This window comes from Peromyscus eremicus, chromosome 11 (genome assembly GCF_949786415.1).
Source record: "Peromyscus eremicus chromosome 11, PerEre_H2_v1, whole genome shotgun sequence".
Classification (NCBI taxonomy): Eukaryota; Metazoa; Chordata; class Mammalia; order Rodentia; family Cricetidae; genus Peromyscus; species Peromyscus eremicus.
Genome location: NC_081427.1, coordinates 7090821 through 7113510, shown reverse-complemented (window position 1 = coordinate 7113510; position 22690 = coordinate 7090821). Strand labels below are relative to the sequence as shown.

At 42.2% G+C, this 22690-nt stretch overlaps 1 protein-coding gene across 1 annotated transcript in view; it reads left to right on the top strand.

Annotated features, from left to right (window-relative positions):
* Positions 1-22690, top strand: part of Sema5a (semaphorin 5A) — a 485625-nt gene that overhangs the window by 395689 nt on the left and 67246 nt on the right. The window contains exons 14-15 of the mRNA XM_059276245.1: positions 10946-11127; positions 14541-14684. Coding sequence (XP_059132228.1) covers positions 10946-11127; positions 14541-14684 — 326 coding nt within the window. The remainder of the gene's footprint in view (positions 1-10945; positions 11128-14540; positions 14685-22690) is intronic.

Below are 22690 nucleotides of genomic sequence, written 5' to 3'. Positions count from 1 at the left end.
AAGTAGTGTCCATAGGAGGCGGTCCTCCATGGCTCGCCTTTCCAAGTGGATCCACTGTTGCAAACCCAAACAAACCCACATTTGAGTTTTCTAAACTTGTTCTATTCCTGGCCTGCAGGAGGGCCACACAGGATGCTCTCACCTGCTTTACATTGATTTGAAATACTTAAGATTCAACAGCACTGCTCAGCATAAGATCCTGGCCTTTACAATTTTTATTTATTTATTTATTTTTGTGCAGATTTTGGTGTGGACTCTTGTCCCTGTTACACTAATAAAATGTGAACTTCCACACTCATTCATTTCCCTTGGGGGCTGTAACTCCAGAAGCTGACATAAGCAGAGGTTTGAAGAATGAGTTAAAGGATATTACCGTGGCCCCACGTGGAGCAGATTCATAGACCTTGGTCAGGGTCACTGGAAGGCCTGAAGAAAGCAGCCTGTGTGCATTCCCAGATGGGACCCCAAGGAATGAAGAAAAACTGGCCCGTATTTACAGCCAGTCCCTGAATCCAAGAAAAGCAAATCTCACTGTTTGCTCAGTGTGTCTGCTTGGATCCTCACTCGGAGAAACCCATTTTCCTTTATTTCTGTTTTCTTTCTTGTGTTCTAGCATATGACCATTAGCTAGCAACCCAAAAGTACTGGGGCAGTTGTCACTTTGTGTCACACAGCTGTGGATTTCTGCTTGCTGGTTCTAAGCACTTCTGCAAGGCAGGGGCCTTACTTTCCCTGGATATACTAGACATGTCTCAGGTTTCTGAGTTGCCAATGCAACTTCCAGAAACTGCCCCTTCCCTATCTAAACTGTATGCTAATGAAGCCTGTCCCTCAGCTTTTAAGGAAATGAAGCAGAGTAAAATTTGGAAGGTCGGCACCCTTCCCAAGTGTTCCTATGGGTGGCGAGTCCTTCACACAAAGGATCCTGTGTGGACATCATTGCTTCTAGGCATTCAGTGCTCCCAATGAAGGTTAGCTTAGACCAATGGTTCTCAACTTCTAGGTTGAGATCCCTTTGGGGGTCAAAAGATGGGGTCACATATCAGATGTCCTGTATATCAGATATTTACATTATCATTCATAATAGTAGCAATATTATAGTTATAAAGTAGCAATGAAAATAATTTTATGGTTGGGGGTCATTACAACATAAGGAACTTTATTAAAGGGTCATAGACTAGAAAGTTTGAGAACCACAGGCTTAGACCCTTCGGCTTTGTAGTACTAGATCTTTGATTATAAAAAGGAACCTCTCTTCCATATCTTTTAAATATGGTTTGAAAAATACCATGAACTGAGGAAATCCCCTTCTCAGTGCTGAACATGTTAAGAGCACAAATGCAGTGAACATAAATTTCATGTAGAAAATAAAAACGCAGTGAACAGCATCCAGAATGTCAGTCTGTGCAGACATATCCTCGTGGACAGTCATTGCATCTCCCTGCAGGTTTTTGACCTTGCATTCTTAAAGGTTAAAGAAGGTGGAAGAAGCAGATAGCATAACTGCAGTTTTCTTAAATGGTAAGAACACTTCTCCTGCACCTAGGGTTATATGTGTGAGTATCTGAGCTGAGATGATTATGCAGAGGGAAACTCACCCCCGTGTATTTGCTTTATAACAGGTGCATGTCTTGGATATTCTACAGAAAAAAATATAAAATAGAAAGATCCAATATTTGAGGCATGACCAAAATGTTGCCACCCATGTTGTCTCAAGCTAATGATAAGACAGATTCAGTTCAATTCTCAAGACAGCATGGATATGCTGTGGTGCTTAAATCACAGTTCTGAGATGTGATCACATACCTAGTGTGAGCCACACATAGCAAGGTCCATTTTCTAGACATGGGTATGTCTATGATATAGAACCCATCCTCTTAGCCAATAGATTTGTCTACATCAATATATACTTTTGGCAAGCTAACAATAGTAAAAGGAAAAAAAACAGCAATAATCTTACTTAGGTTTTAAGTTTTTTACTTTAAATGTCACTTCTGTATTATCTACTCTTTTATTTCACTAAAATGAAATATTACATTTATTAGATAAATCTGTGACATCCACATTTAATGAGTTTGATATGATATTGATCTTAAAGTATGTGCTTTATATGTAGCTGTCATTTTAATGTAGTCTCTTCAGTTGAATTTTCCATACTGAGGCCTAAACCTAGGAGTTCACACTTGGAGGGCCAGTGCTGTGTCATAGGTTAGGTCTGACCTTGTAGGTACGGTGTTGAGTAGGTTCTGAGAAGAAAACTGATTTTAGACATAATAAATGCCAGGAGAATTTTGCTGTCAGTTAACATTTCTCATTCCTTCAAAAGGATGCTTACCTACATCCTCACCCAAAGCAAGTAGAATTTTATATATAAGTTGAGGCCTTTTGAGGGACAACAAGCATTTCCTATTCTATGTAAAAGTATATGTTGAAAGAGACATGATCTTCTTACACTGAGTTCAATGAGTCAAGGACATGTTGATAGGGAGTTGCACCCCAGACACACTTATGTAAACTCACCAAGGAAGTGAATCTCCACACCCCTAGGTCAGGGACTGGACAGGTGGGCTAGCAGATAAAGAATGTATACTCTTGCCAAGGACCCAAATTTGGTTTCCAACACCCACATTAGGAGGCTCACAACTTCCTTAATGTCACCTCCTGGCCGATATGGGCACCTGCACCTCCCCACACACAGACACACATATACAAATAACTAAAACTAAACCAGATAAATCTTGAAAAAACACTCCAGATCCGTGGCATGGCAGCAGTGAGTGTCCCAGTACAGACTTTCCAGTCAAACTTCACATACTATGTGTGATTTACAGGTGTCTTAGTTTGTTTCTGGTGCTATAGGAGAATAGCTGAGACTGAGTCATTTGTAAAGCACAGGCATTTATTACCCATAGTTCTGGAAGCCAAAAGGTACCAGATTAGGACACCAACATTTGCTCTCATGTGAATTTCTTGCTGGGACCCAACATGGGGGAAAAGAAAAGGGCAGTGGAGCCAGGGCCACACTGGCAATCCTCTAGAAAAACATGTAACACATCCTCCAAAGAGGAATCTTCATGGCCTGATCAGCTCTTAACAGCCCGCTTCCTAATGCTATCACCATGGCAACACTTGAGTTTTGGAAGAGGGACCTCAAACCATAGCAAGCGTTCTCTAGGGCTTTCGCTTTAACAACAACAACAAAAAAAAAAAAAAAAAAAAAAAAGCACACCTATTTTCTGCTAAAGAGGACCAGTTTTAAGATGGCTATACATTTTTACTCTAGAAGACTGTAAAATAGTTTACTGACATGCTATAGAATATCCTACATCCCTAAAAATTATAATTAAAAATATTTTTCTCCAGTTAATAGAGTTGTAGTGCTTAAGTAATATACTTAAACTGGCATATGCAGGCCAAGGTCAATTACATATCCTTGCCTGAGTTTCAGTGTTGTGAACCAGGAGTCCTGTAGTCTTAGGATTCTCCCTGGGCTTCACTTATGTATTGATACCATTTATGTCCTTTGGGGGATATGCATGATATCACGTGATGCAATATGATGAATCCTTGTTTTGAAATATGCCTTGTGCGAACCAGCAAAACACATGGACCAGATGAACATCTCATTGTCTACTGATTCTGCTTCTATTCAGGACACTGTACAATTAGGAACTTAGATCAAAAGGTACTTAAGCAGTGGCCAGAGCCAGAGCCTGCATTTAACTGGCAACAGCTAAACTTCTGGTGTTCTTCCCCAGGGGTCTATAACCATTAGGAAAGAAGCCAGGCATTGTGTCTAGAGTTTCTGGCAGGCTCTGATCTACAGGAATATGACTTCCCAGATCTCAGCCTCTTCTCAAATGACAGAATGATAAAGAGAAGAATGGCCCAACCCTGCCCTTTACATTCAGGGAGCATATGAGACATTGTTTCTGCATTTTGCAGTAAAAATTCATGGGGGAAGAGAGGAAGAGAGGGAGAAAGGGGCAGAGAGGGAGAGGGAGAGAGAGAGAGAGAGAGAGAGAGAGAGAGAGAGAGAGAGAGAGAGAGAGAGAACAGAAAAGAGAGAGAATATGTCTGTCCCTTGCCAAGGAAGGGGAGTTTGTTCATGTAAACTATAGTTTTACTAATACCTGAGCTTCAGCCAGACTTCCAATCCCAACCAAGGCTGGAAGGCACTTCTGGCTAATGGCCTTTTCTCAGGTGTGACCCACAGGACAGGACCCATATACTCCTTCACAGCTTGCATTACCCTAAGATGTTGAGATGCTGACTCCTCTGCTAAGGTACAGTCTTCCCTTACAATTCATCTGTAGAGATAAGCTTAGGGTGGATATTAAATTGATATAACATGAGGTAAAACTTCCTGAGGAGCTTGTCCAATATCCTGCTTCGTGCAGTCACTGGAAGTAGATATAAAAAACTGCGAAAATAAAGCAAGATCTAGTAATTCTGAGGAAAAATGTCCAGATAAACATTTAAGACACGTTTAGCCATAAAAGAACAATAGTTGGAGGGGTTGGAGAGGTGGCTTGGTGGTTACAGTACTTGTTACCCTTCCAGAGGATGTGAACTGGCTTCCCAGAACCCATGTCTGACTGATTGACTTTATTTCCAAATGATCCAATACACTCTTCTGGCCTCACATGGACACACACACACACACACACACACACACACACACACACATTAATAAAAAACAAAAACAAAACTAAATCTTTTAATAAAGAATATTGGTCAAACGTAAAAAGAATATAAAGATGTACCTGCGCTCCCAACGAGCTAATGTGCGTCCACACTAAGCCAGTGGAGAATTAGAGAATGAATCAATCAACATGAAAGGATAATTTGTAGTAACAAAATTGGATCCTCCTTAGCTAACACTTGGAAATTTATTATTTTCTTGGTGTCGGGGAAGGTAAAGCTGTGTACACCTGACTCTTGGGCGGCATTTGTGGGGGAAAGATAAAACAGAACCAAGCTATGGAAAGAGGGCTGAGAGTGTGGCACAGGTTCCTGAACCAATTTGCTGTCACTGCGTCTTGGATCTTGTGCAGGCACATCTGACTTGGGTTGTGGTAAGCATTCAAGGAGGTAGCACATTGGATCCCCCATGGCTGCCATGCACTGTGGATGCGTGGTGCATATTCTACTCCGGCTCACATTTAATAGCACAAAGCTCATGCTTCCAGGAGAAAGTCACTTGGGAGAAACCTGGAGAGAACTTCAGACATTCTATTCTAGAGTATTTTCCTTCACTTAATGCTTCTCAGTGCTAGAGTGGGACCCAGGCTTTATCTATGCTAGCCAAGCATCTGCTCATGGCGTCAACTGCCAGTACATATGCCTTTATTTCATATATCCCTTTAAGGAAGGTTATGAAAAACTTAAAATATCCCAATTTCAAAATTGAAGGCCCAGGATGCACACCATTATTCCCAGTCCTATTTTCTAGGCAGATCCTCAATCTAAGCCATTCAGAATCCAACCAGGCATGTGGCTAAATGCTGTGCAGGGAGTTCGCGCACTGCTCTTATGCTTCCCTGAGGCTTGCAAGTTCTTCTGGCTCCGGAATGTAGTGTAACAAACTTCAGCAGCTCTGGATTGAAGGTGCTGCCTCTCCTGTCTTCACCTTCCTCACTGCCAGACAGACTGAAGCCATCTTCCCTCCTTGCAGATTAACCACGGGAGCTACACTCCGACTTTGTGTGTGTTCCAACCAGTGGCTGCCCAATGCCGCTCCTTCCGCTTCTACTGTTTTATGAAAAATGACGACTGTGCTTCATTGGTCTTTACTCATTGTCACTTATATCAAGTAACCCCTCCCCTTTTCTACACCATCCTTATCAGCTCATCTTTTCTTTGGGCATATATTTAGGAAGGAAATTCTAATAGTATCTCTCTGCCTAAATCCCTCATTCGAAGCCAGACCCACAGAAAGAACAAAGAGCGAATACTGTAGTGAGTCTTGGTAGGAAACAGGGGAGGATGGTTGCCAGGGACACCTAGAAATAGCTAGGGACATTTTAGGATGACATAAAAGGTGAATGTCACATTCCATTCTACCTTCATATGCCAGTGCTCAAAGCAGAAGGAATTTAAAAAGCAGAAACACTTTTCTCTCTTAGCTGGGGGAAAATAGGTTTTATAGATGCCCCATACACTCTCTTTGCCGAGTCTTTCACAAGAATTAGGTCCTATGTCCATCCTAAGAGCCAGGACTGACTGAAGTCACAAGGAGTCCCTGTGTGTCATTTACCTTTTCACAGCTGTGACAGAGTAACTGTCAGAGCAAACATGACAGGAAACAAATGTATTGTGCCCAGTGGTTTCAGTCCACAGTCACCAGCATCCATGGATTCTGGGCCTGAGGCAAGGCGAGCCATGAGGGCAGAGAGCATGCTGCAGGATCAAAGCTGCTAACCTTGTGGGAGTCAGCAAGTAGGAAGAGGACAGGGCTCCAGGGATAAGACTGCCGTCTCTGCCCCTGACTCACTTTGTGCAAATAGTCCTACCTCCTTACAGTCCACTGAGAAGTAAACTTGATGTAGTAATCCATTAGTAATAATATTGCCCTCATGATCCGTTCATTTCTTAATAGTGCTATGCTCTAGGAACCAAGTTTTTAACATGTGAGTCTTTGGAATATTTATATTCAAACCATGACTGTCTTAGACCAACGAGGATCCACCATTGTCCTTGGGGTTAAGTGCTAATGTTTGCCCTGGATAATGTTGGGCAATAATTGGTATAAGGAGTGCCAGGCCCTCTTACTCAGAGTGTTTCTTTCATAGAACTTGTCTATTCTACCTGGCATCTTGTCCAGGGCTATTTGGGTTGCAGAACTGAGAATTTCGTGTTCCCTATAGAACAAGAGATACATTGAAGTATGTGGGCTAGAGTTTTGGATGGCTTCCTTTTCCATTTTCTCTTCTTTGTCTCTGTTATGTTTTATTTCTTCTTGGTCTCATACCATTAGATTTTGCTGTAAATAACATCCAGACAGATAAATGTCCAAGTCACTGCTCTGTCTGTCACCTTTGTATTTTCAAGAAGAAACACGGTGCAGGTGAACTTGGAGTGAATTTTCTCTGCCCCTAATCTCCTAATTTTGCCACAATCATCTCTTCTTGAAGTTTCTGACTAACATTTAAAGGATTCAGATATCTTTAAAAAAAAAATCATCCTTAACCTGCATTACCCTTTTCTTCTTAACTGAGAAGTAAGATGTACACAAGTGACCAATTGTGCCCAGGAGCTCAGTTTCTTCCACAAGTTCTCCATGCTAAGGCCTGCCCTTCCTTGGTGTATGTTGTTCAACCTGTCCCTTTCACCTCTGTTGTGTTGTGTTGTATTGTGTTGTGTTGTCCTGGATTCAGCCATAAGTGCCATGGCAGGCAGAGGGAGCCTGGGGTTTATCTTCCTTGCTCTTCTTCAGTTCGGGATGTTTCTGCCAGGGGTTCCATGACTCCATGACTAAGGCTATGCATGGTAGTGCCTGTCTAGCTCTGACTCTCACTTGCCTCCAGCCATCCTACCTACCTTGTCACCCATGAGCTTAGGATAGCTAAACTTCTTTGCACAGCTGGTCCTTGGGTTCTGCAGCATCTCATGATATTTTCCTAACATTCCCTGTTCTCATCACCTCCCTGTACAATCCTACAGACTGTCATTCTTTTTGGGTGGAAGGGTCATGACAGTCACATGTGTGTATTCTTTAGTGTGATGCCCCACCTACAATGTAGCTACATGACTTTTGGGGCTTTTCCATTTGTTCACGTGTTTGTAGACTTGCTTTTCCCTGAGATAGAAGTAATGCTCTGCAGGCATCTGGTTCCTTCTCCCCCACCACATCAGAGTCTAATAAACAGAAGAATAGGTCTGTACACTAAGAAGAGCCATTTTATATAAAATGTTATAGTAATTTATAGTAATATAATTTGTTAAACTGTCTGAATGTTGGTGCTCTGTGTATTACTGTTTGGAGCTTTTGAAGTTGTCTTGATTTATACATTCACTTAGGTTCACACTGCTCAGGTTTCTGCATCAGATTTGAAGAGCTGTGACATAATGTTTTCATGTATAGTTGGTTTTGCGAGGAGGTCTTGGCACCTGTCTGCAATTCACAGAGCAACCAGAGACCCCCCACCAGGCATCATACAGATCTGGCTCTACAGTCCCTTCTTTCATAGTTTATCTGCTCACTAATAGCTCAGTATGCCCCCTGTTCCATTTCTGAACAATGCTAGCCAATGGTATAACCCTGTCCATCATTTTTAACATTATACAGTATTTCCAATGTGAAAATACCCACAATAGCAGTGGCTCTCCTTTATCTTCTTATCTATAGTAAGAATTTTTGTTCCAGATTCACCTTCCCAAAAAATACCTCTAGCCAGGTCTATTGACGCTTGAGAACAATTTCCTGTCATCCAATCTATTTTGCCTTGAGACACTCACAAAACTCCAGTGCAGCAGTGTGTCTACCTCATCCATCTGTGAAACCAGAATGGACGGCAGCATTCTTCCTGGTGATGAGTCTATTACTCATGGAAACCTTGAGCTAATTGCTTGGCAAGTGCACTCATGCTGTTTCCTTTAGCCCCCGGCATACCTCATGGGTAGATAGTTCTTATCACTTCTCATTTCCTTGATTCAATCTCCCCACACCTGGTAGGCACATGGTAGAGTCAGTGAGACTTTCACTCCTGTTCAATACCCTGGGGCACAGTGGAGGAGAAGAGCTGACTCTGCAGATTCCCAGGGCAACTCCACCTGTCTCAGACAGTCAGTACCTTCTAGAAATGACAACAATGACCTATATAAATAGCCAGGATCGTGTGGGTTATGTGTATAGAAATGACACAAATCGCCATGCTTAGTCAATGTCTGTTCCCTGAACAGGAGACTTGGGATTTTTACATTAAAAACAAGTAAGTAACTGTTTATAAAGCGGGCAAGAGTCTGTGTATGGTTATTAACATAGACCTAGTTAAATAATGGACAGGTACGAGGAGGAAGTTGGAGCATGAATGTGGAAAATATCCAAAGCAGGATCTTTGCTGATTTAACAAGAAAGTCTGTCAACTCAGAGGTTTGAATCATCTTGTTGTGCAAGGCATGTTTTTCCTTAGAAGTACATGGTTACCATGGAACCCAATGGTCCAAGCAGGACCTGAGGCCAGATGTGTTACAGGGACCTTGGAGAGGAAAAAGCTTCCTCTTGGGAAATATGCCTTTCTTTATCCACTTGTGTTTGAGCTTGCTCCCAGATGGGGCAGCTCCAGACCCTCCCTCTGGCCACAGTTAGTACAGAAACAATGGAGACTGGTGGGAGGGCTTAGTTCTACAGGAATAAAAAGCATTAATGTTGACTAGAAAAGAGAAGGAATAGAGAACCACACTATAGAGCCATATCTGTTACAATACATTGTGATTAGCCAGCATGTCAGAGAAAACCACCACAATAATGAGTAAATATTTCCCATAGTACTTAGAGAAATGATAGATAAAAATACTGTTCCTGCCTGGCAGTGGTGGTGCACACCTTTAATCCCAGCACTCAGGAGGCAGAGCCAGGCAGATTTCTGTGAGTTCGAGGCCAGCCTGTTCCACAGACCAAGATCCAGGACAGGCACCAAAACTATGCAGAAACCCTATCTTGGAAAAAAAAATACTGTTCCTTCTGAGGCTGATGCCTTTCACATAATGACTGACTGAGAAGACAGTTGCAAGCCAGAAAGTGGAAAGAGAAAATACATATTTGTTCATCATCAGATTGTGGTCAAACTAAGACTCATCTGTCTTCACATTAAAATGGAGGCTGGGACTTGAATCCCTTCTGCTCCCTTTTGGAAGGAAGACCTTGGACAAGGAACCTAACCTTTGGCCCCATGAGTGTCTCTTCTCAAGAGATCTCTTATTACGTATATAAGAAAGTTGCTCACTCTTCACTGTTCAAACACTGATGTCCCAACCACTCTTGAACACATCACCACATGCCAGATGAGGCCAGAGCCCAGGATTCTGCCTTCAGTGACCTGCAGGGGTCTCCCCCACTGTGTACTCAGCTCTTTCTCAGTGTCACCGTCTTGAACGCCTTCTTCTATCCCCAGTGACAATAAAGCATCTGCCAATGACTCTCACGAACAGGGAACAACCCAGCAGTGTGCACCTCCGACATACTTGCTCTCTGTCATCACCCAAGCTGTCCTTGGCATCAAGGGTCCAGTCCAGCTGTTTTCCTGGTCCATTTCCACTCTGAACAACTCCACACAAGTACCCTACAAGTTTGTTGTCCATCCTTGGCAGCACAGCCCTACAGTGCCCTTAGTAACAGTCACACGGGGTCGTAAATACATGCCAAGCCCTTGGCTAGCGTATCAACTCCAAGTGGTGCTCACAGCATAGCCTTGACAAGAATAATCCTGAGAACTGTAGCTATCTCGTTACTCAGGGCTACTAAGATGTGCCAAGCATCAAACATTGTCACTTTGAGGTAACACTTGGGCCAAACCAGGATAAATTCTTCATAGGCTTTTGTTGTTTTTAAGGTGTAAAAAACCATGCATCAGATGTATACATCTGTGGGGTTTTCTTATTCCTTGAGTTTCCTACATTGGTGGGCCATTCTGCCAAACCTCATTCCAGATTCAGCCTTTATTCCTCCACTTCCCCCTCTTCAACAGTCCTTCTTTGCCTCTCCCCCTGATCCTCATCCCTTCCTCCTTTTCCTTTTCTTCCTCTCTATACCATTTTTCTCATCATCTCTAGTAGCGAGCTATGCTGCATGACTTTACAATGTTCTCACACACACCCCGCCAATTTTAATTTTTTTAGGATTTTGGAAGAGTTATGATTGCCACTTGACATCTGTTGTTTTCATGACATTTTAGTTTTCACAGCTTTACTGTTTCTGACACCGTTTCTTGTATTTGCCTTCCAGACCAGAAATCTCACTGTGGACGGGAGCTTTGGCCCCTGGTCTCCGTGGACATCCTGTACACACACAGATGGCGCTGCTGTGGGATCCTGCCTCTGCCGGTCCCGTGCCTGTGACAATCCAGCTCCACAGTGTGGTGGCTGGCAGTGTGAGGGCCCTAGGATGGAGATCACCAATTGTTCCAGGTACGTGCCTCAGATCACTCTACTGTACAGTCACGTGTCACCGCAGATGGTTAAGAGATCTGGGCAATCACTCTTTGTAGATGTAACCAACTGTCTTATTAAATAAGAAACACAGAACCAATGCAAAGAAGAAAGCCAAGAGGTCAGAGCTAAGAGCTAAAACCTTACCCTTCCTCCTGCGGTGGTCCTACCTCCCCGAAAGAGAGCTACTTCCTGTGTTAAAGTCTTTATAAAGACTTTCGGTTCTGCCTTCTCATTGGTTGTAAACCCAACCACATGACCACCTCATCACTGCCTGTCTGTACAGATTTCCAGGTCTTCTAAATGGTATTGAGATTAAAGGCATGTGTCTCCAATGCTGGCTGTATCCCTGAACACACAGAGATCTACCTAGCTCTGCCTACCAAGTGCTGGGATTAAAGGCGTGCGCCACCACCACCCAGCTTTCCTATGGCTTGCTAATAGCTCTGACCCCCAGGCAATTTTATTAACAACTCTTAATACAAGCCATCCCTTTAGTAGATGGAAGTGGCAAAAAGACAGGGACACCCATCACTTAACTATTACCTCATTTGTGGAAGAAAATTTTAAATTGTAAGTTAAGTTGTAAATTAAAATTGCTTATAAGCTCATAATTAGATAGGAAAACACTACTAATTTACTCAATATAATTGGATTCTTTATGCTCATTACCTAATATCTTTCTGAAATACATGACTGATAATCCCTACTGGTAGAGCATGATACATTAGCTCGAAGGAAACTTTGCTCTATGCAGCAGTAGATCAGAACTCAGCATACCCCAGCTCTACTGACATCAGACACTTGGTCACCTAGATGTCGTGATCTCCAGAGGTCATTTGAGTTGCCTCATGTTCTTTTCTGACTGCACTTGTTTATCCTGCCTGCTTTCCTGTACACCACAGTATCAGAAGAGCTTCTTGAGTCAAGGTTCAAGCCTCCTCTTCACATGATTAACAGTCCATTTCTTCAAATCTTACCCACTTTTCAGAGCCTAAAATGTGGAAACAGTAAGGGAAACTATGTCCTAAGCCACTGACTGAGGGTAGGTTTGGGTGATCGAATTGTGTGAAAGTCAAGAAGACCTAACATGCCTAGGAAGGGTGGACAGAGCAGCATGTGCAGACAGAAAAAGGCAAGCCTCATCCTTGTCAATAGTTTTCATAGGGTAAATTCAATTACCCTATAAAGTTTAAAGAAGCCAAGGAGGGCCACAAAGATAAGACTATATAATAAAACAGAAAACACAGGTGTGTCAACATTGCATCTTGCTCCATATAACTTCTCTACAAGGAGGTGGATTCCATGAGTGCCTGACAGGAGCCTGACATAGGTTACTGGACTTGAAGATGACAGTGATGTTGTTTCACACTATTTTATTACCGAAAGACTATAGAGCTCTGGGTTGTAATTATTTGTCACTCAGGCCGCAGTTCCTGTTGGAAAGTCACCCTCTAAACAAGCTCACAGTGCAGCTTACTTCAGATTAAATTCTTAGTAAGTCAGCCTGTTTCAGTGATGCTGTGTGAGTGGAAGCAGATGACCATGTACTGACTCCATTGTAAAAACTCCCCATCCTCTGTGATTACCTGAAACTGCATCTCAGCAGCTTCCAGAAGTATGCAAAGCTAAGTCCAGATAATAAAGAGTTACTTATAAACTGGCTTCCCTTATCTTCTGATTTCCTATAGTCCTAACAATTTTAGCTACTTTTATTTACTTACTGTTGCGTATGCAACATGTTCATATTATAAATCAAATATATCATAAAGCTTCATATATTTTTAAAAGCTTAGGAAATTAAAATTTAAAAGTAATATGAAAATCAGTGTGTTTCTGGATTCTCTAACAATTTTCTTCATAGGTGGAAAAACTTTAAAAGCAGAAATATCTAATTTAGGTTGAAGTTAAGTTGTAAAGTTCTAATAATCTAGTGAATTACTTTGACAGTGTATAGGGCTGTGGGTAGAGGAGAATAAGTTATTGGCTTGTTACTTCCATGAGGAACATTGGAGGATCAGTCTCATTTTAATTAAATTATCAACCATCAACAATTTACCATGCATTAGATGAACGGTATCTGTTTTGTTTCTCTCAGTGTTAGGTTTCAGCTGGTAAACTGGGAAACTACAAAACGTATTTAAAAGATCTCAGGAAGTTTCATTTTAACTAAATAATTTGTTCATTATTTCAACTTATGCACTTAATCCTATGTCTTTAGTGTTACCATTACATACTTTTGTGTTCTTAAGGAAATGTATGAAGGCTGGTGTGAGCTGACCTCGTTCCAAGCAAATGAAAATCCAGTAGCTGAGGATACAGGATGCCTGGGGGATGTCCTTGTGGTTAACAAATAGAAGTTCTGAGGCTGGAGAGCACTCGCTGGTCTTCCAGAAATCCTGTATTTAATTCCCAGCACTCACATGGTTATAGATGGCTCACAACCACCTATAATTGTAGTCCCATTGGATCCAATGCCCTCTTCTGGTATGCAGATGTACCTGCAGGAAAAAAATCCATAAATAAAGGAATCTTTAAAAAAAATAGAGATTCTACATGCAATATGTATTAGAGCTTGGATCAAGCAATAAAATGAATATTCTAATGCTCAAAAATGATAAAAATACTTACAACTTATTTTTAATAGCACAAGAAAACTTCTAAGGGAGATATTTAAATTACAAAGACTTTGAATATATTGTCATTTTCTGAAAAAAATACACTACTGAAGTATTGTGTGTCAGTAGCAATATATTTTGTAAGTAACTTTGGTGAAATAGGGTCATTTTGCTTTTCTTTTATTCTTAATATATCATTCTGTATGTACAGTAGCACAGTTGCATATAGAATTATGATTCTGAATTAAATATATCCCCCTCTGTTATTATCAAAATTGGCTGGAAATCTTGAAGAAGATTCCACTTGTCCTGGGCACAAACACTGCCTATAGGGTTGTGCATGCTTACGGGTGTTAAATTTAAAATAATTTGCTGGATGTGACTTCCAATGATTTTCCTATCTCAGGGATACTGTTCATAGGTTATAATGGATGTGATAAGAATCAAGTAAAATTTAGAATTCTATAGGTTTAGGATTCATTTCTAACACTTTGCAGTAAAATACTACTCTAATGGTTTGAAATTTTTATAACTAAAGTTTCTTAACTGTTTCAAACAGTTAAGTATTTTAGGAATGATTTGTGGCTTTCACATCAGATGCCAACTGTAAGGGACCCACAGTAACAGAGGTTACCAGTCTGCTCTGTCCAAAGGCTGTGGTTCCACACAATCTAATAGTCCACCCTCGGGACAAAGGCATTTGCAATAGGAGCCGATAGGTCCCAGAGTCTGAGCTGGCTTGACTGAGATATTAAATCACTTCCTTCTCCTCAGGAATGGAGGCTGGACTCCCTGGACCTCCTGGTCGCTCTGCAGCACTACCTGTGGCATTGGCTTCCAGGTGCGGCAACGCTCCTGCAGCAACCCCACACCCAGGCACGGAGGCCGCGTGTGTGTGGGTCAGAACCGGGAGGAAAGGTAGGTGCCTTCTGTGTTCCTACGCCAGCATCCTCATGCTTCCTGCCATCAGTGTGGCCGATTTCACTTTGGGATCTAGCTTGGTTTGTCTATGGCATTCCTCTCTGTTAAGCTAACCCGCACCTTATTTTTTTCTGACATCCTTCAATTTTGACCAAAGGTTCCCATGAGGAGCCTCGTTCTGGTCCTGTTTCTCTGCATGCTTGAACTGGCTCAGGGAATCCATTCTCATGCTACTGGGTGCTCAGGAACCAGGGGCACCTATGTGCTGGGCTTCTGTGCACCCAGAATGTGAGCCTGCTGGAGAATGGTGGTTGAGATGTTAAGTTAGCCCTGTCTCAGCAGCTGCAAATCCTAGCAGGTCCTGGTGATAAGGTAAGATAAAGACTGTAGTGTAGGCAAGCAAGAACAAATGCAGGGGAGACTGTGTCCCTGTACCCTCTAGTCTGTGAGCAAACATCCCCCATGAGCTGCGTGCAGTACCAGCACAATGGAAATTGCCTTCCACAAAGACTTTCACTGTTCGGTGCTCCATCGGGACATTTCACCTTAGACCTGAATCCAGCAAGGTGTTTTTATGGTTTTGTTATAGAATTAACCATTTTGCTTTGACTCCAAGGTCTACTCTTTGTTCCTTTTCTTTCTCTCGCCTACTGAATGCATAATCTGTTCTGTCGCTATTGGGGGTGAAAACTTGTAGATGAAGTTCACATCACTTTTAGGATATCACACACACACACACACACACACACACACACACACACACACACACACGTCATCCTATTGAATGGCTTCCAGTGTCTTTTAGTGAAAAAATATAAGCTCCTACTCAGTGTCATGGGTTCAGGGAGTCTCATAAAAATTCCTTATCCATATCTGACCATGTAATTTGTAAACAAAGAGCAGGCTCACTGTTTTTTTCATGTAGTTTTACAGTAGGTGTTGAGTACATCTTGAAAGCAACTAGGAAGACCATTTTGCTTCTTCATCCACCCAGTTTCCTACTTCCCAGTTAAGAGTTCTTTCCTTTTGACTAGGAATGAGAAGAGGGTTGCTGCCACATACAGACAGGATTTGACATTTATGAATTGGTCCCCTGAGATAGTCTTGTTCAGGTCTGTATTATTCCACTAACACCAGTTGATAGGTGAGAAAGCTGAATATAGAAAAATCTTCTTAGTACTTTTCCCAAGGCTTGTAAGATTCTAAACTAGTTGGAAAGTTTTCAACACTGTAAATTGTCATGTTGTGTATCCCATTTGGGTGAAGTCATTTCTGTCTGCAAATGCTTTCCTGGAGTCCAGGTACTCCACAGATACCATCTCCTTCCCCAGGCTGAATGGACAGGAAAGTCAAGACTCCATAACTCTGTGGCCAGCTACAACTGTGTCCTGTCTGTCCACTTGAAATCATAAAGCCATGCTTTCAGAAAAGAATTTAAAAACAATGGCTAGAATGTTTAGATGCCTCACACCTAACAAGTTCTTCATTTACAGGAGACATGTTTTTTGGAGTTAGATAAGGGATTGTTTAATAGAGGAAATTTTTTACTTCAAATAATAAAGAGATGAATGGTAAGAATGTGGACTGTGTATTGTTTTTATAAATTGATGCCTCTCTGTTGAGTATGCTTTCTGGTAGACTACCAGGCATTTCAGAAAAGCAATATACTTCATGTACCTTGGTCTCTGTTAAACAAACAGTTCTTAAATTTCTTGCTGTGTTACATAGGGACATCACTACATCATGGAAAACTCATCTTGATCCTGGCAGTGGAGATATTTGATGATTGGCTTAAGGGAGGGGAAGGTACAGGATTCTAGGACCAGTCATATGAAATAACCAATACATTTTATGATATTTAAATAGCATTAAACTCTCTCCACAAATTCAACTTATGCCAGCAACATAGTTAATGATTTCTGCAAAGTTTTCAATGTGTGACTTAATCTAATGGGAACTTAGCCTCACACAAAATCTCCTTGGATTTTTCACATCACTTCTTTTTTTACATGTGCTGTAGAATGTATGAATACCCTTTTTACTTCTAATCCATTCTTTGGAATGGATTTCTTGAGGAGCAGGAACCTCCTAGGGGAACCAGTTCTCCAAAGGTCACCAATAAGGCGGGACGAAGCAGCCAGTGGCACAAGCGTCAAATGCGTTTGAGTTCATTTTCTACTGCTCTGTCACCAGGGCTCCAGTGACCCAAACAAAAACAACTGCAATCACTGCGGCACTCTGTCAGAGGGACCTCGTGTCAAGGCTCCTATGTTGTCAGCCAGATACTGCCCCAAGCCCTTGACAACCCAGCCTTCCTAGTGTGGCCTCCAGCTCATCACAAACTGAACTTATGAACTGGTTGCCATAGTCACAAGACACAGCCTCATCTGGCCACAGTGGCTTAGGAAGAAGGACATCGTGGGCCATGCCCACACTGCAGAGAAAGGGATTGTAGCATGATGGAGCAGGTTTCACTGGTGCCACTTTAGATTCTATCACAGACAATTCTCTGTCCTCAAGTCACTCCTTCCCTTCTATCTGCAGAGTGCTTTTCATCTATTTGCAAGGTTCCCAACGCCATACCCCTTACTAGGCTTCCTTTGGGTGATGAAGAGGATCCCTGAGTCATACCCTTGCTCTTGGACTCTCATGGATTCTATGCACACTGGCAGTCTGCATAGAATCTTCAGTCTTGCCAAGGTTTCCTCAGGAAGTTAAACAGGCATGTTCTAGCTTTCCCTGACAGCAGACAGTGGTTTGCATAAGGATGGCCCCTGTGGACTCATATATTTGAATGCTTAGTCACTAAGGAGTGGAACTCTTTGGAAGGACTAGAAGGATTGGGAGGTGTGGCCTTGGTGGAGCAGGTATGACCTTGTTGAAGGAAGTCAGTAACTGTGGGTGAGCTTTGAGGTTTTAAAAGCCCATGCCAGGCCAAATCTTTCCATTTCTCTCTCTCTCTCTCTCTCTCTCTCTCTCTCTCTCTCTCTCTCTCTCTCTCTCTCTCTCTCTCTCCCCCCTCTCTCTCTCTCCATCTCTCTCCCTCTCTCCTCCCTGCCTATGGATCAGGCTGTAGCTTTCAGCTACAACTCCAATGCCTGCCAGCATGCTGCCATGCTCCTGCCATAATGGTAATGGACTAAACCCCTGAAACTGTAAGCAAGTCCCCATTAAGTGCTTCCTTCTGTAATTTGCCTTCATCCTGGTGGCTCTTCCCATCAAGAGAACTAAGACACAGCTCTTGAGTGCTTGGGAACTATTTCTTAGTTTTAGATTCCTTAATTTTAGATTTTTTTTGCCATCAGCAAAGTCTAATCCAAGTACCAGCTGGCCCTTGTTCTTTTTATGGTCCACACCTTGTGTTTTCTCTTTCTGTCCTATGAGCCGCAGGAAGCCAGTAACACCTCAACTCTTTGCCTTGAAATGTCGTCATCTGTGTAACTTCCTTCACACTTCTATGTCCTATTTCTCACATCAGTATTGATGATAATTTTGGAAGCTTTGTAGAATTCTGTAGTCACATTTTACTAACTATTTACCAAAAAACAATAAAAAACAACAAAAAAACTGTCCCATTTTCTTTTTACATTTTTTGTTATGGTAAAATATAAACAACATAAATTAGCCACTTAGCCATTTTAAGTGCAGAATTCATTGACATTAATTAAACTCGCATTATTGTGCAAAAAAAAATTGTAACTCCCCATTTCCAAAACTTTCTCATTATCACTAAGTAATAATATTCTATATCATCATTCTCGAGGCCCCTGGAAACCCTGCTGACTATTCTGCCTATTAATTTACATATTGTGTGTATCACATGTAATTGCAAATCTGTAATGCCTGCCCTTTTGTGTCTTGTTTGCTTTACTTAGCATAATGTTTTCAAGCTCCATCAATGTTGCAGCTTAGATCAGAACTGAGCCCTTTGTGAATGTGTGGCATACAATTATATTTTGCTTATTCAGTTGCCCATCAATGTAGTCAGGTTATTTCTTCCCCTTGCCTATTTAAACAGTGTTAGAATGAACACTGGCTTGTTGAAGTTTCTGTTCCAATTATTTTTTGTAAATAACTACGAGTGGATGATCACATTGTATGTTCTGCGTCAGAGAGATGCCAGACTACTGTCCACTGTGGCTTCACCATTGCCCATTCCCACCACAGAGCACAAGAGTTCTGACTTTTCTACATTCCCGGCAATGTTTATTATTGCTGGGCTGGGTTTGGACCATCCTACTTGATATGAAGAAGTGGTTTAGATTTAGATTCCACTAATGCCCACATGATGAGCTGTGTGTTTTGCTGTTCCGTTGTAGTTCTTATTCTATTTCCTTCTAGGCTCGCCCCCATCTATTGGTGAAATTATTAAGGCCAGTCCACGTAGTTAAAAGGGAGGTTTATTTTGTGGGGTAACTTACAAGTGAAGGGATAGGTTTCAGGGTCTGGGAAAGGTGTGGCACAGTCCAGCGGTGTTCTCTGGAGAACTCTGTTCAGTCTACCTCCAGCATTCAGGGTCCAAGAACCAAGAGAACTGGCCCATCCAGATCTTGGATCTTCAGGGTCCTCTCTCAGCCCGCCTTGTAGGTGTGACAGTTACCGAAGCCTCAATGGGGGCTGGAACTTCCAGATCAGAGCTGGAATGGCTACCCACTATACCCATCACTTTCTACAATATCTAAGTGTCTAATACTCCACATAAAGTGACTGGGAATTTTCTGTGCTTCTGCTTCTCAGAATCCTCCCTTCTACCTGTTTCTGGGTCTGAGAGCCATGTTCAATGCTTTTTTCGGTGCCTCTTACATTAGCACTGTGTTCCATGATACCTGCCTTGTTTCAGAGTGCACGTTATGACTACACACTTTACTGTGTAAAGCTGCCTATGTGTCTGTAGAGTTCCTGGCCTGGACACAACCCCCTTGCCATTGTGGATGCAGGTTATCAGGAGGCTGGAGTAAGAAGCCATGGCTTTGTCCTCTGATGCACATGTAGACCAGGGTCTGCTTCGTTAATTATACTGTTGTGGGCAGCCTTCATGTCTGCTGAGCTGTCAGGCTGAGGGCTTCAGTTTCTTGGTGCATCTGTCTCCTCCTCAACTTACCCTATTGTCTGCTTCCTTAAAGCCAGAAAGGGAAGCATTCTTGAAATAAAGCCATTATAATATTATGTGGCATAACCACGGAAGTGACAACCACCTGTCCTGGTACCTGTAAGTGACAAGCCTCACCCATATTCAGGGAGAACTCGAGTTGTGAGTTCTGAAAGGTAAAGAGCATGAGCTCATATCAGAGACTGCCCAATATGTCATCAAGTTAAGGGTCTCAGGGACTAACAAGAATGTATCTTATTCTTATCTTATTGGAAATGTTATTGTGATGAGCTAAAGTGATGCCTAATACCAGAGTTACCACTCTTTCCTGGTGTGCTATCTTAAACCTCATGGTGTGTTTAGTGGCTGCATGGTTCTCTGGTGCCAAAAAAGACTTAATTCTTCCTCTGTGGTCCTGTGAACTAAGGTCCAGGAAATGTGAACTAAGAAAAACAGTTCCTTCAGAGACCTCAGTGAGGTGGGGCTCGCAGATTGTCTGGAGGAACTAGCATAGGCTCAACCAGATTAGAAGGAAATATGAGGAGAAGACAGCATCAGTGCTGTGACTCTAGCCTCAATGGAATTACAAATGCCATTATTTTTAGAGAAAGTAGGTTTATGGAAAAAAAACGATGATTTATGGAGAGGCAATGTTAGGTTATTAGTAAGCTGTTACAAGTAAAATAACAGCAGTCATGAGAAAAATTAAAATCTTAATTTTTAATGCACCATAAAATGTGTCTGTGGCTCCTGCTTTCAGACACTGAAGACCCTATAGAGCCAGGAATATGTTAAAGACATTATCGTGCTGTTTTAAAAGCCAGAGGACTGGGGAAATGGGAACCAAATGATGGCCCATCGGGCAAATATTTATCCATAATTATAACGATACCAGAGATACCAGTGTAGCTGCTTTCTCTCACTACTGCTTGTACAGCTCACTAAGGAGGTTGCCTGTGGGAGCATGGGTTAGGCAAGGAGGCGCAGAAAGAAAACGTGTGTCTCATCATTGAAGAGAATCCAGACCGGGGGCCTTGGCAGGGTCCAGCCTCCAGCCAACCCCACTAAGTTGGAATTCTGCATAAAGAGAGAGCCCAGCCATTTCTGTTTCCCTCTGACCATTCCTGTTACAGGCTATTGCCTCTACAAATCTCTGTGTAGCTTGTTTCACAGGAGAACTGTAGAGCAAGAAAGAGAGAAAAGGTAAGTGGGTTGTTGGTGGCCTTAAGTCCCAGCCCAAGGCCATAGTTGGTTAACACTAGTTCAAAGTCCAGAGTTCCATGCACAGGTGACCTTGCAGGAGATTTTTAACTATAACAACATGCTGAGCATTCTCAGAGGTGGCCTGCTGCAGGCAAATACAAGAAAGTATTTGTGCACGCTGATTTATTTTGCTCTGGGGAAATGGTAGCACAGCTACTGTGCTCTTTATTAAAAGTTAGGGGTTTTATAGGCATTTTTAGTAGGATTTCCTTTGCATTTTCTGGTGTGTGTGTGTGTGCCTGTGAGTTCCCACATCTATGTTCATTGAAAATTGAAACTAGGGGAAAGCAGTATAAAGAACTCATACATTTAAATATCAGTGAGTTGGCTTATAAGTGTGAGATGTCTTCTTTTCTCTGGTTCTTCCTCTTGTGAACTGCATGTGGATATTTTGAATTAAATGTGAAATGTTCTGAGTTTTCCTGACTTCTCAAAACCTGTTCTCAAAATAAATAGCAGCTCTTTCCTGGAACTCTCCAAGCACCAACATATACATGAGTATTTACTTACTCCAGACCTTTTTAGAGACTTGCTACAAGAAAATTCTAAGTCCTTACTTTTCTCTTAATTCACTATTATATCTAGAGACCTCTCTCCCCTCTCTCTCTCTCTCTCTCTCTCTCTCTCTCTCTCTCTCTCTCTCTCTCTCTCTCTATCTCTCTATCTCTTTCTCTCTCTATCTCTCTCTCTCTCCTCCTCCTCCCCCACCTCTCTTTCTCTCTCCCTCTCTTGCTGTCGTATGTATATGTATGTCTCTGATTATCAGTGTCTGTGGTGATATATTGTGCACCCCAATAAAGCTTATCTAGCCCCTAGTTTAGACATAGAGGCCAGACAGTGGTGGCACACACCTTTAATCCTATCACTGGGGAGGCAGAGATCTGTCTGGATCTCTGAGTTCAAGGCCACACTGGAAACAGAGCCAGGCAGTGGTGACACACTCCTTTAATCCCAGTACTGAGAAGCACACATGCCTTTAATCCCAAGATGTAATATGGCAGGACACAGAAAGGTATATAAGGCATGAGGAAACAGGAACTTGATCTCATTAGAGTGAGGATTTTGTCGAGGTAAGCCACTGGCTAAAGCAGTTCAGCTGAGATCGATTCGGATGAGGACTCAGAGGCTTTCAGTCTGAGGAAACAGATCAGCTGAGGAGTTGGCGAGGCGGAGTTGGCTGTGGCATATTCTGTTTCTCTGATCTTTCAGCTTTCACCGCAATATCTGGCTCCAGGGTTTTTTTTATTAATAAGATCAGTTCGCAATTCGTGTTACATCTGTCTCTGTCTCTGTCTCTTGCCTTCTCTGCCTCTTTCTGTCTCTGTCCCTTTCTCTCTCTCTCTCTCTCTTCCCTGTTTAGAAGATCCCTCCTTCTCCAGATGGACCTATAAGAGTATCCAGTGGCTTTGACCATAGGAGCCCAGGCATCAGGAGTGTGTGCCACAATCTTTAGAACAATACCATATATTTTTCCTAGGGTAAATACTGCAAAGACAAAGAGTAAAAAATACACAGGGCCACTGGCTATTCCATATGTCAAAGTTCATAGATGCTAACCTTGGGTAGTACTTAAATATCTAGAGGCTCCTTAAGCCATGATGTTGCCCACTGCTTCTCCCTGAACTGCGGTGCTGGCTCTGGACTCCACTGG